General features: G+C 35.9%; 1 protein-coding gene across 1 annotated transcript; it reads left to right on the top strand.

Annotated features, from left to right (window-relative positions):
• Positions 1-10,220: 10,220 nt before the first annotated feature.
• Positions 10,221-11,069, top strand: LOC146922041 (uncharacterized). The gene has a single exon (XM_085711441.1). The coding sequence runs from the start codon at positions 10,221-10,223 to the stop codon at positions 11,067-11,069; it is 849 nt and encodes a 282-aa protein (XP_085567567.1).
• Positions 11,070-14,276: the final 3,207 nt, after the last annotated feature.

Genomic DNA, 14,276 nt, shown 5'->3' with positions numbered 1-14,276 from the left:
TCAATCTTTTGCAGGTTTGAAGTTCCTTCGTTGTTGATCTCTGATTCGACGTTTAATTCGAAACCCTAGGGTTTTGGATTGGCTCGAATTGGACTTCGCTTTGATCTTGTTAAATGTTTCTTGATTGATTCTGGCGAAATTAATTCGATCTTGATGAACTTGCTTCGAATCTCTATTGAATTTGATTTGATTTTGTTGAATGTTTCTCTTCGTCTTCTCTGGTTAGATTCTTCTTCTTCGATTCCTCTTCTTCTCAAACTCGATTCCTTCATGATCATGCTTGAGTTTGTCACGGTTGGTGATGAATTCGCACCAGAATTGTGAAGGAAACAGGTTCGATGATGAAGATTCAGCAATGAATCACTGAGAACTCTTGTTAATTCCTGAGAATTTGGTTGAATTTTTCATTCTGGAAAATTAGGGTTTTGATATGTTCTTCGTGTTCTTGAGCTTTTCTGAGTTTTTGATCTAACTGACAAGAGAGAGAAAATGGTTATCTGTTTCTGTGATTGTGATGATGTGTTCAATTCTGAATGGGGAATGTGATGATTGGGCCTTTTATAGGCTGACACTTGTACTTGAGACCCAATGTGTGTTTGCCACGTGTTCTGGACTTGCCTTGGACTAACTTATGGACTTATTGGCTCGGCCTTGCTGTATTTTGGTCTTAGGGACCTTTGTGCAATTTCTGGAAGTTAAAGGACTGATCTGCAATTATTTTAAAAACAAGGACCAAACTGCAATTTGAAAAAAAGGACTAAAAAATAAACTTGACACAAATAGGGACTGTTCTGCAATTAAGAAAAAAGACTAAGAAAAACAATTTTAAGACCAAAAGGACTTGAATGCAATTTTTTTAAAACTTTTGAAGGACTAAAACGAAAATAATAATAAAATTTGGTAAAAAATGTAAATTGGAAATAACGTAAAGTAAAACCAATAAAAAAACACAAAAAGGACTAAAATGAACCAACTACACAAATGAGGTACTTCAAAGTAACCTCTCTCTGTCAAAATTTTGTGTGAAATGACCAAAATGCCCCTAGGGACTAAACTGACTCAAAATGACTCAAAATGCAATTTTTTTGAAATGGATTTTAGCATGGAATTGAAGCAAGAATTTATACAAACTAATTGAAAAGACTCAGAGACCATTTTCAGGGATTAAAATGAGTTTGAATGCAGGAAATGACTAAAATGTCCTTTTTCATGAATTTTTGCAAATGACATTGAAATAAAAAGCAGAGAAATATGCAATTGATCAGAGACAATCTTCAAATAACTTGGAATGCAAGAAAATTTTTTGGATGGTTTAAAATGCAAGAAGACATAGGCAAAATCACAATTGAAAAGATTTTTAAAGCAAAATTGGAAGATAAAGCAGGGTAGAATATCAGTGTAAAACAATAGCAAATTGACAATCTCTCAAGAGTCAAAGACACTCATCAGAGTTGGAAAAATATTTTGAGCAAGTATTTTTAGGTCCAAAATTAGGGTATAACAAAATCCTATCAGTTTTGGGGTTGGAGTTGGAATGGTTCTCTCACTCTGTTTTTTTATATTGTTTTTCATTGTAGGTGTTTTAATTAACAAATTAATCGTTTTGATTGTTCATGTAGACTTTCTTAGTTAAGAAGAAACTTTAAGAAGAAGAAGAAGAAGAAGAAGATGGAGAAGGACTCTAAAGATAAATTGTTTTTACAAAAACTTATATGAAAAATTACTGAATGTAAGAAGAGAAAGCTTAAAAGCAATACTAGATTCAGTAATATCTTAACTTGGTGTAAGATTGAGTACCTTTAACACAAATTGGTTTCATAATAGATTGCGACCAATATGATAATCAATCTAAATTTTTATTAAAATCCATATTGCATGGAAGTAGGTGAGATGAGAGCAATAATGTCAAAACACTCTGTCTTGTCTCCTTTTTTTATCATGTAGTCTAGTGACCGAAATTTAACCTTTAAAGTGAATAAATGAAGAATTTGTTGTTCGAGCTCTAACCCCTACAATTCTAATACAATATACGTAGCAAATGAGTTATGCTCACGAGAACGTCTTAAATATTTTTTTTAAACCATCAACAACTTGAGAAGAGTAAAATACTATTAGAATATCAAAGTTATACTCCTTTAGATCACATATACAACCAAATATTCTTTTTTTAGATTCATTAAATAATTAATGCATCTGCACTATGATATTATCTTGATACATCAGTTGTTAAATGAATCGGAAAAAAGAATAATTATATAGAAACTTTATGAAGGCTAACTTAAACAGACGAAAACTCCATTACAACTTTTTCTGATTTGAGAGAGAGAAGGAGAGGGTGTAAGTGTCATTTCAATATGCGGGGTCATGAACAATGAAAACAAAGGGACCATATTGCATGAAAGTAGGTGAGATGAGGGCAATAATGTCAAAACCCATCAAATATAGAACATAAAGAGTTGTTGCAAACTTGAAAAAGCTATGACACTTGCTATTTAGTTTGTATCATGAAGGGAAATATATGAAATTTGCAAAAATAAGAAAAAGGTAAAAATATTAAAATTGCTATAAATGGAATTTTGGAGATTTGTTTTGAAACCACAATGAAAAAGAATCCATGTGTACAACATTCATTTCCATGTGCCAACAAGAGACCAATCAACATATATTTTGAAATTAAGTTTCAAGAACATAGTATTAGTTGCAAGAACATAGTGTTAGTTGCAACCAAACCATTTGGTAAATAAAAGTAATAAATTGGTGAAATATATATGTTTTCGTCTAGCAAATGTAGTTTTCATCATGAAAATCATATATATTTTCAAAGACCAATCATCATATAAAAATGTTGTACATAGGGATTCTTATTCTCCTAAATTGGGTTTTGACATTATTAAGAGTAAAAGAATGGAAGAAGGACTCGTCAACACAAGTCGAAGGAGGAAGAAGAGAAGAAAAGCACATGAAGCCTCAACTGTGAATTTTCGGTGTGTAGAATGCATTGCGTGAGCTCTCTATTTATAGAGGAAATTTACAACTAATAAGTGAGAAACTTTGGGAACAAGTAATACATTACTTTGACGTTAAGTAATTCACGTATTAGATCTAGTACAAAAATATCTCAATTGAGTACCAAAATATATTATATTATGTACCAAAATATATTTGAGTACCAAAATATATTATATTATGTACCAAAATATATTTCAGATCAAGCACTAAAAATATTAGATTGCATACTAAAATATTTCAGATTGTGTTCCAAAATATTCTAGAATGCGTTCAAAAATATTTGAGCATAACTTGGGGACTAAGAAAGCACTTTTTAGTAATGATTTTATTAATTATTTAATTTATCATTTCCAAATAGGGAGCCCCTAATATGGACCTTGAAAATAAAGGTCCACCGATGGACCTGTGTACCTTAACAGACTTGATTTTACAACCTTTTCATTTTTAGGTTCGACCATTTTTTGGTGATACGGTTTGATTTTTAATCATGCTATTGTGATTGTTGTACTACCCCCACCAAGTTCATTTGCCACCAGATCAATAAAATCCCACAAAGTAATTAGGTAAAAATCGTCCTCTCCGGCGAGCTTTGGTTGAATCACATAGGAAATAACTGTGGAAGATTTTCTGCATAATTTTTTGTTGATGAAATTCTACATAAATCTATTTAGAATGGATTTGGACCATCTTCATCATTCGTCAAAGTTCGGAAATGCAAGCTCAGGATTTTGGACCTTTCCAACCACTAAAGGCAACAGTGACCATTTCAGGAAAATTAGCTTTGTTCTTTTGTCATCATATGAGGATATTCTAATAAAATTAAAATTATTATCTAAATGATGGTAACCTGCTGCATCAAGTCATTTGTACAGGTCCACCAATGGACCCTTACTTTTGAGGTCCATATTAGGGGCTACCTTCCAAATAATATATATATATATATATATATATATATATATATATATATATATATATATATATATATAGTGCTTACTTTGTTCACTTAATTATGCACCTCCTTAGAGGTACACCCCCACTATATAAACACCACTAATGTGTGGGATCTGTAATATCCCGCTTATTAGAGATACGAGGTTTTATCTGAAACGATAAAATGTGTGCGTTAAGGCCAAGGGTATTTTTGGAATTGCAAGCCGAGGTTGTATTTAAGGACTTTAAGTCCAAATTCTTCACAATTTTCTTCATTTCCTCTCTCTAGGGTTTGGCATAAGTTTGCTTTCCCTTCCCTCTAGATTTTTCCTTCTCCTTCCCACATAAATACTTGAATCCGCACTTAATCTATCATCAAGTAAGAATCTAAGCAAGAATAGAGTTTTATCAAGGGTGTGGGTAAGAAAGTTGGAAGCAAGCTTCACCAAAATAGTTTCTTCACATCTAGAGTTTTCCTTCCTAGGGTTTTGCTGTCAAGTCTAGAGTTTTTGAGTTTAACTTCAACTTCATCAAGGTGAGTTCCTAGTTAGATTCTACCCATGGGATTATGTGATTATGCTTGTAAGAGAAACATAAATTTTTAGGGTTTATACATAGAGTTTTGTTACCCTTTTCATGCCATGCTTGCTTATCTTGTTAAAACTTGCCTGGTTAAGGTTTTACAGGTCTTCTATGGTCCTTAGAGACATATTATACTTTGAGATACTTGGTTTTTAGGTTTTTGGGTCAAAAATACCATTTTTGAGGGTGCTGGACTTTCATGACTCGCCGGGGCGAGTAACTACTCGCCATGGCGAGCTAAACCACCATAACTGGGGGTTTACTCGCCCCCAACTTGCCACAGCGAGCAACTGCTTGCCTCCCACACAAATCACTCGCCTAGGTGAGTAAGACAGTGAAGAAACTCACTGTTTTGCTTGCTTCAGGCAGGCATGGCGTTTTGCGTGGCGGTTTTCTCCATGGTGTCTTTTTACAAAAGTGAACCACTCAAACCACGATTCCATTGAATAAATATTGAAATGATTTTCTTGAAAGAGAAGCAAGTATTTAACTAATCGAGTAATGCATGGTATATGAGAGAAGTTATAAGGTTATAATCAGGTAGTGAGCTATGCATCAAGTAAGGGAATGAACATAGAGCCTTGACATAGTTTGTCGAGAACTAGATAGATAAGCATGAATTTATTTATGCTAAGACGTGAACAATTAGATATCGTATTCACAAGAAAGTTTAACAAGAATTATCTATGGTCAAGACCATTAAGTAAGTGAAGGTGTCGTGTCTTTTGTATTCCTTCCAAGGTTGGATGCAAGAGGTTCTCCAAGGGGAACAAGGTAAGCTGATAGGGACCCGCACGTCACTAAGGGAGTCCGGTGTACCTTAGCTAGGTTTTTCCACCGGTAGTAAGGGATTAACTTTCGGGGTTACTCCACTCGGGATTAATCCGTAAAATGAACTCAGATAATCTTGATTGTTCAACGCTAACCGCTAACTTAATGTTTGAATACAATTATTATGCTTGCGTATATGATAAGATGTAAGTGAAGTACAAGTTTCGAAGGCAAGATAAGATAAAGAAAGTTATGTCGATGACGATCTTAGGTTTTCCCTTAATCATCCGACTTTTCAATCGTGTCATGAATATGGTATGTTTGATCTCGATGCGTAGAGCGTGTTTTATCTTGGTTTTCAGGTGTCAAACATTGATTACGTTTGAACCTTTTAAACCGGTGATATTTTATTTTTTCTTGGGAAGGGAAAAAGTAAGCAAAACCCTTGAGAATCGAGGTCCGGGAGTTGTTTTCGCTACGGGAAGGTGTTAGGCACCCATAACGACTATAGTATCCTATAGGAACCGTCTTTAATTTCTACGCGCGCGCTTTATTTTTAAATGCTATTTTGAAAATGATATTTACACCTAAGAGTTTCTAAGTGAAGAATTGGAGGGAGAAGAATGTGTTTGAATTTTTATTTTAGTTGAATTGAAGGAATTTTGTTCCTTGCCTACGTACCCGTTTAAGGGATCAAATCCACCGTAGTTCTCTCTCAAAAAATGTTTTTGTTTTTGTTGGTTGATTTTAAGTTTGAAAATTGGAGTTTGAAGAATAGAAAGAGGCCTCAAGGGCATGAGATTGTAAAAAGTGGGGTTGGATTAGTCATTTGCAAAATATGGTCTAAGTATGGTTATTTTTCATTGAAATTTGATTAAGAAAATAAAAAAGGAAAATTCAATGGGATTTTGATCCCAAGGTTTATTATGAAAAATGTTTGAGTGAAGTTTGTTCATATTTTTTTTGGAAATTGATTTTTCTAAGTATAAGGCCTAAACATACATCTAAACATACAATCCTAAACATACATCTAAACATGCATATTCTAACTATATAGTGATGTGTGTGCATGTGTCGGTGCTTGTGTCGGTGTACATCATTAGAGTCCATTGTCCTTTACATCATACCCTAGTTACATTCTATGGCCTCTTTGCCAAGAAATTAAAAGTGCATAAAGGTAAAATATTACAAGAACTCCTAGTTATTACATTCTAATTTTTGCATGGAATTGAAACTTAAAGTGCAAGAAATTAAAGGGGAGAAAGGGATGAGATATGGAATGAAATGGGAATGCTTATGGAGAATATGAGACATGAAATGAAATGGTTAGTAACACATGACAATATCAAAGGAAATAAAGTAAGAGAAACACTAGAACATAAAGGATAGAAAATAAAGGCAAAATGAGTGCAAACATGGCTAAAATTTGTTCATAGAATACAAGAACCATGTGGTCTATAATTCCCACATTCCAATACATTTTTAAGGGTTTAGAATCAAGTCTTGGAATGGGAATTAAGGCAACATGATTTACTTGGCATTTTAAGACAAACTTTAAACATGTTTGCATTATTTAACTACACAACTAACTTGTAAGCTAAGTAACTAATCAAGATTCATACTCATGCATCAATATCAAACACAAACAGTGGCTAAACTCTACGGAATCAAATGGTATAGGTCACAATTATTCACCAAGCAATTGGAATTAAAATCACACAAATTTTCATTTATCTTTTAGCACAAAATATGACAAAATAGTAAGAGAACCACCACATTATCTTTTACCGATTTTTATTATGCAAAATTATCACAAGAACACCACAAAATTATCAAGAAATGTGTATGAAAATTTTTAGAATTTTTCACAAGATTTTTGGACTCAAATTACATATAAACTTCACAATATTTTTAACAAAAAAAGGTAAACATTTCACAAGAAAATACTACATACTTTTCAATCAAGATTTTAAGACATAGTCAACATCACAAAAATGTCAAAAACAATTAAGAACACATAGAAAACTTTTTAGGAATTTTTAAAGGTTTTTTGGACTAAAAAGTGCAAGAAAATTGCTAATTCTAACAAAAATAAGGAAAAAATGCTATACATATTTTTTTATCAAATTTTATTATGTAAAATGTCATAAAAACATCAAGAATATCATCAAGAACCTATGGAAATTTATTTGGAATTTTTCAAAGGTTTTGAGCATAAACAGGAGTGTAGAAAACAAATTTGCAGCATACGAATAGCAAAAAAACCTCAAAAAACGAAATCAACAGCACACCAGGGCCCAAGCCCAATCCTAAGAGAAAGACTGGGTCAAAAGGAGGTACAGGGATCGTTAGATCGATCCAGTTGGATCAGATCCAAGATCCCACGGTCCAAGCATGCGAAGGAGCACGGGAAGAGCATAGTCATGAGCACATGGGATAAAAAGGCATCAAGAATTGTCTTAACACAAGAGCACGTGAAAGAAAACTCATTAGCCAATCTCCTTCTCTCTCTAACGTGTTGTTCTCTCTCCCCTCTCCCTAAACATTTCTGGAAAATCAAGAACAAGAAGATGATCTTCATCTTCAACCTTACACCGGCGCGGTGGCCGGCCACCCTAAGGTGGCGGCGCCGCCGCCGGAATAACATGAAGATGCTCAGATTCAAAATTTTTTTGCAGTTTCACACATCCTTTTTCTTCCTAAGCACAAATCCGAAACTATTTTCCTCAAAATCACACTCATATGGCCGAGATCTAGCTTCAAAGATTCGAACAAAAAAACACATACAAAGCTTCAAAAGAGAGAAATCAAATCCTTACCTCTTGTTAAATTCGGAGGTTCAAGCTACAAGGAAAACTTCAAGTTCGTTCCTCTCCTTCTTCTTCTGGCTTCTTCTTTGCTCGATCTGACTTCGGTTTTTGTTGTTGCTGGATTCGCGAACCGTTTGCCTTTTTTGTTCCGTTTTTTTGATCTGTTGATGATGATCGTTACAGACTTGCAACTGAAATTTGAATTCGTCGTTGTTGATGACGAACGGTGCTGAATTGGAGTTTGTTTGATGATTTTCGGTTTTGAATTTGACAGTGTTGTGATGAGTTTTGGATCGAATTTTTGCGTGATTGATGATTCTGTGTTGATGATTCTGCGTTGATGATTATGTGTTGATGCAGAATTGATTCCTGGAAAAGTTTGTTAGGGTTTGTTCTTGGTGTTCTTGATGAACATTCATCAAGTTCATCAAGAATTTGGTGCTTTGATCTGAAAATGTGGAGAGAGAGAGAGAAAAGAATCTGTTTGTGATGACTGTGCAGAAAATGATTGGTGACCTTGACCATTGACTGTGATGTGGCTTTTATAGCTGATGACTGTACTGCCTGGACCAATGACAAACTGCCATGTGGCGTAACTAACTCTTGGACAAATAAAAGACTGACATGTGGCACTGGACTATGACTTGGACAAAAAATGGACTAAAATGCAAATTTTAGAAATTTAGGACTTAAAAATAAAATAAAATGAATTAAAATTGGTAATCGGCAAATAACGTAAAGTGAAACGATTAAAACTTGACAAAACGGACTAAAACGAACCAATGGCCTAAATGAGGTACTTTAAAGTAACCTCTCTCTGCCGAAATTTCGTGTGAAATGACCAAAATGCCCCTGGGGGCTAAAACGACTAAAAATGACTCAGATGCAAATTTAAAATGGATTTTTTAACAGGGAATTAAAGCAAGAACTTATACAAACAACATTAAAAGACTCAGAGACAATTTTAAGAGTTTAAACCGAGTTTTGACATGTGAAAAGACTAAAATGCCCCTAGGGGCAAAACTGACTCAAAACGACTTCAAATGTAATTCTTGAAATGGATTTTGACATAGAATTGAAATGAAGCCTTATTCAAACTACTTGAAAGGACTCAAACAAATTTTTAAAAGACTGAAAGAAATTTTAACAATAGGAAATGACTAAAATGCCCTTACATGTGAATTTTTCAAATAACATTGAAATAAAGTGCAGAGAAAGATGCAATTGATCAGAGACATATCAAATGGCTTGTAATGCAAGAAAAGAAGAATTGAGTTGGTATTTTTAGGTCCAAAATTAGGGTATAACAGAGCGTATCTTAACAAGCGGTCTTAGTTTCCCCTTGACCGCCATGACGCGTTTAGTGATAGAAGCCTATAACAAGTTAAGAAGACTCTATGACTGATCTAGTATGCACTACTGTCTAGGCAAGCATGACCACACATGTATAATCAACCGGCAGGTTGTATCTTAGACACGTGGTAACCATAGGTTTCCTCGAGGTTATCACTAGCCTAGGGTTAGGAAGAACTCACTGAGGCATTATGTCTCATTCCTCTCCTTATTTGTTCAGGTTCACAGGTTTCTTGAGGCAAGGTTAAAGAGAAAGCTTTGGAATGATCGTGCTTTTATGGATCCAATCTCGTGTTGTTTACTTGATACATATGTTATATTATGTGATGGGTTGTAATGAGCTTTGTAGATTTGTTTCATTCGACTATCTTGCAGCACAATAATTTAACATAAGACTTTGGATGTCGTTGTATCTAAACTCTTGACTTGATGTCATTTCTGTATTGTATAATTAATGTATCCAATATCAGTTTTAGCGCACTTTTTGACTATTCTAGACACTTTCAAATTGTGCATTACAATTTGGTATCAGAGCAGGTTGTTTCAGATCGTGCCTTTTGGGTCATTAAGATTACAATCCAAGTAGTTATTCTTTTTGAGTTTAGGATGTTATCCTCATTGTTATATTTGATTGAAATTGATCACTTTGACTTAAATATGACAGTTAGATCGAAAATGTCCGGAGCACGAAGAGGATGAGCCCGACCAAGAGTTAATCAGAATGTGGAGGAGAATGTTAACCCTGATGCGAATATGTGGGCATAGATGATGCAACAGAACCAACAGATGATGCAACAACAGTTGCAGCAGAACGCTCAGTTCCAACAGCAGTGGGCTGCAGCTATGCAACAAGGACCGGAAGTGCATCAACCGCATCCACCACCTCTAGTTGTGGGGAATCCAGCTTTCCAAGAGTACAATCGGAATCATCCTCCAGAGTTCAATGGTCGCGTTGAACCGCCAGAGGCCAAGAGGTGGATTAAGCATATGGAAAGGATTTTTTGTATGGATGATTGTACGAAAGAAGAAAAGGTCATTTTTGCAACTAATCAATTTCGTGGCCCAGCGGAAGACTGGTGGGAGACAGCTCGATGCCGCATGGTAGCTAGTGGCATGGAATTAAACTGGGATAACTTCAAGCAAGTGATGTTAGAGAAGTATCTCTCAGTGACATACAAAGTCCGAAAAGAGCAAGAATTTCTTCAGTTGAAGCAGGGCAGTATGTCGGTGACAAATTTCACAAGGAAGTTTGAGGAATTGTCTCATTACTCTACTCACAACGAGTATGCAGGTGATGAGATGTGGAAGGTTAACCAGTATAAGCATGCTTTGAGGGGTGAACTTTATGCTGTGGTCAGTCAGCAGAGATTGACAAACTTTGATGAGATGGTGCATAATAGTCTGGAAGCTGAGAGAGGTTTTGACAAAGTTGTTAAAGAGGGTACCACGTCTTTTGATAGAAGGAGGGGAAATTTTGTTGATGGGAATCATGAAAAGTTGAAGCCAAAGGGGTCTCCTCAGAAGGGGAAGCAGATGGGTTCATCCAACCCTTTTGTAGTTTGCAGGAAATATGGAAGGATCCATGATGGGCAATGCAAAGTAGGTGACGATTAATGTTATGCTTGTGGCCAGAAAGGACACTTTATGGCAGATTGTCCAACTAGAGGGAACAAGGGCAAAGGTGTAAGTACCACAATGAGCAAGGGTAGAGTGTATTCACTTGATGGAAAGAAGGCTCAGGCTAAAGAGGACTTGATTGGCAGTATGTGTTTTCTTGGTCAAAATCCTATTAGAGTTTTATTTGATTGTGGTGCATCATGTTCTTTCATTTCCTTTCAATGTGTTGAAGCTCTTCAATTATCTGTTTCATTATTAAATCCCCCTGTGATGGTAACTACGGCCACTGACGAAGGAATTGTAGCAAACTATGTTTGCGAGAATTTTCCTATCACTGTATCTACCAAGACATATTATATAGATTTAGTGTGTCGTCCTATGAAGCACCTTGATATGATATTAGGCATGGACTGGTTGTCAGCTAATCATGTATATATAGGGTGTGCGGAGAAAAGTATTTACATGCCTACTAGTAACACGGTGGAAGGAGTGGCCTTGTCAAAACTGCTTAAGCACACATATCAGATGGTTCAATTTATTTGTGCTCAGGATAAGGGTTTTTATGTCATGCTCACTGTGACTTCATAGATAGATTTAAGTCCCATTGATATTCCAATTGTCAGTCAGTACCTGGATGATTTTCCGGCCGATATCACAAGTTTACCACCAGAAAGAGAAATTGAGTTTTCAATTGATTTGATTTCGGGAGCCGAAACAGTGTCAGTAGCACTATATAGAATGTCTCCCTTGGAACTCAAGGAATTGAAATCCCAATTGGAAGTGCTTATTCAAAAGCATTTTATCAGGCCCAGTGTGTCTCCTTGGGGTGCACCGGTATTGCTGGTCAAGAAGAAAGATGGCAGCATGAGGCTGTGTATTGATTATCATCATCTGAAAAAGGTGACCATCAAGAACAAGTATCCTTTACCCAGAATTGATAACCTACTGGATCAACTTAAGGGGGCGTCAGTGTTCTCGAAAATTGTCCTCAGATTGGGTTATCATCAGATTCGTATCAAATCTTCGGATGTGTCCAAGACGGCTTTCAAAACGCGTTATGGACACTATGAATTCTTAATTATGCCTTTCGGTGTGACTAATGCACGAGCAATGTTCATGAACTATATGAATTGGATTTTTCAGCCTTATCTAGATCAATTTGTCATTATTTTCATTGATGACATTTTGGTTTATTCTAAGAACCTCATAGAGCTTGCTCAACATTTAAGGATAGTATTGGATATTCTTCGGGAGAAGCATATGTATGCAAAATTTAGCAAGTGTGAGTTTTGGTTGTCAGAAGCCAAGTTTCTGGGTCATGTTATTTCTCTGGGAGGTGTGGCAGTCGATCAATCGAAAGTTGAGGCTGTTCAGAATTGGACAAGAACGAAGAATGTTTCGGAAGTTCGAAGCTTTTTGGGATTAGCTGGTTATTACCGACGATTCATCATGAAGTTTTCCCATATCGCTTTACCTTTAACCCGACTCACCAGAAAAGATGTACCCTTCATGTAGGATGAGGAATGTGAGAAGAGTTTCAGAACTCTGAAGAAGAAGTTAACTCAAGCACCAGTTCTAACTATACCAGACCCAGAGAAGAAATATATTTTGTTTTGTGATGCATCGTCTAAGGGACTCGATGGAGTACTTATGCAAGAAAATGATGTTGTAGCTTATGCATCTAGACAACTCAAGACGCATGAAGAAAACTACCTCGCTCATGATTTGGAATTGGCAACCATAGTTTTCGTTTTTGAAGATATGGAGGCATCACTTGTATGGAGCACAATTTGAACTATTCAGTGATCACAAGCGTCTGAAATACTTATTTGATCAAAGGGATTTGAATATTAGGCAAAGGCGTTGGATGGAGTATCTGAAAGACTTCGACTTTGATTTAAAATATCATCTAGGAAAGGCCAATGTTGTAGTAGATGCTTTGAGTCGCAAGGCTTTAGCTCAAGCCAAAGTTATGATGCATGCTTGTAATATGTATGAGAGGGTTCGTGTCCTTAACCTTGAAGTCACAGAGGATGATGATGGTATTTGGTTACACAAACTGGAAGTCTCATATGATTTGCGGTCAAGGATCGTACAAGCACAAAGTGTCGATTCAGAACTACACAAAAGAAGTGTTTACCTAGAATTTTCAATGGCTTCGGATGGATCGATTTTGTTTGAAGGACGAATATGTGTTCCAAGTGATCAAGAGCTTAGAAGATTGATCTTGGAAGAAGCCGACAAGTGTAGTTTTTCAATTCACCCTGGTGCTACCAAGATGTATCAAGATTTAACGAGGGAATACTAGTGGCTTGGCATGAAAATGGATATTGCTGAATTTGTGGCGAGGTGCATTGTATGTCAACAAGTCCAAATAGAACATCAGAGACCAGCTGGTATGCTTCAACCATTAGAGATTTCTCAATGGAAGTGGGAACATATTACTATGGACTTTGTATGAGGATTACCCTGTACTCATAAAGGTCATGACTCAATTTCTCAATCTGGGTGATTGTGGATAGATTAACCAAGTCAGCTCATTTCTTACCGGTTAAGTCTACCTACAAAACATCGCATTATGCTGAATTTTTCATCTCAGAGATAGTCAGCTATATGGCGTTCCAGTTAGTATTGTGTTGGATAGAGATCCAATTTTCACTTCACATTTTTGGAAGGCTTTTCAAAGAGCTTTAGGGACTCGTTTGAAGTGGAGCACGTCTCATCATCCACAAACCGATGGTTAGTCAGAAAGAACCATATAAACCTTAGAGGATATGTTGCGTGCTTGTGTTCTAGAAGATGGTGGAAGTTGGAATCATCATTTACCATTGATAGAATTTTCCTACAATAATAGTTACCACTCGAGTATTTGAATGGCACCTTATGAAGCGTTGTATGGTAGGAAGTGTAGGACTCCTTTATGTTGGGCCGAGGTTGGAGATAAGGGCATTATTGGGCCAGAAATCATTCAAGAAACAACTTTGAAAATTAAATCAATTCAGGAAAAGATGAGAACAGCTCAGAGTCATCAGAATTATGCGGACAAGAGACAGAGACCTTTAGAGTTTAGTGAAGGTGATCATGTGTTCCTAAAGGTTACTCCTAAACTGGGTTTGAGTGGTGTCTTCAGAACTAAGAAATTGTGTCCAAGGTATGTGGGACCGTTCTTGATACTCAAGTGTACCGGACTAGTGGCTTATCAGT

The sequence above is a fragment of the Medicago sativa genome, chromosome 5 (assembly GCF_051527215.1).
Source record: "Medicago sativa cultivar Bolivia chromosome 5, Bolivia_mono, whole genome shotgun sequence".
Lineage (NCBI taxonomy): Eukaryota > Viridiplantae > Streptophyta > Magnoliopsida > Fabales > Fabaceae > Medicago > Medicago sativa.
Note: the sequence above shows the minus strand (reverse complement) of the source record. Positions and strands in the feature narration are given on the sequence as shown.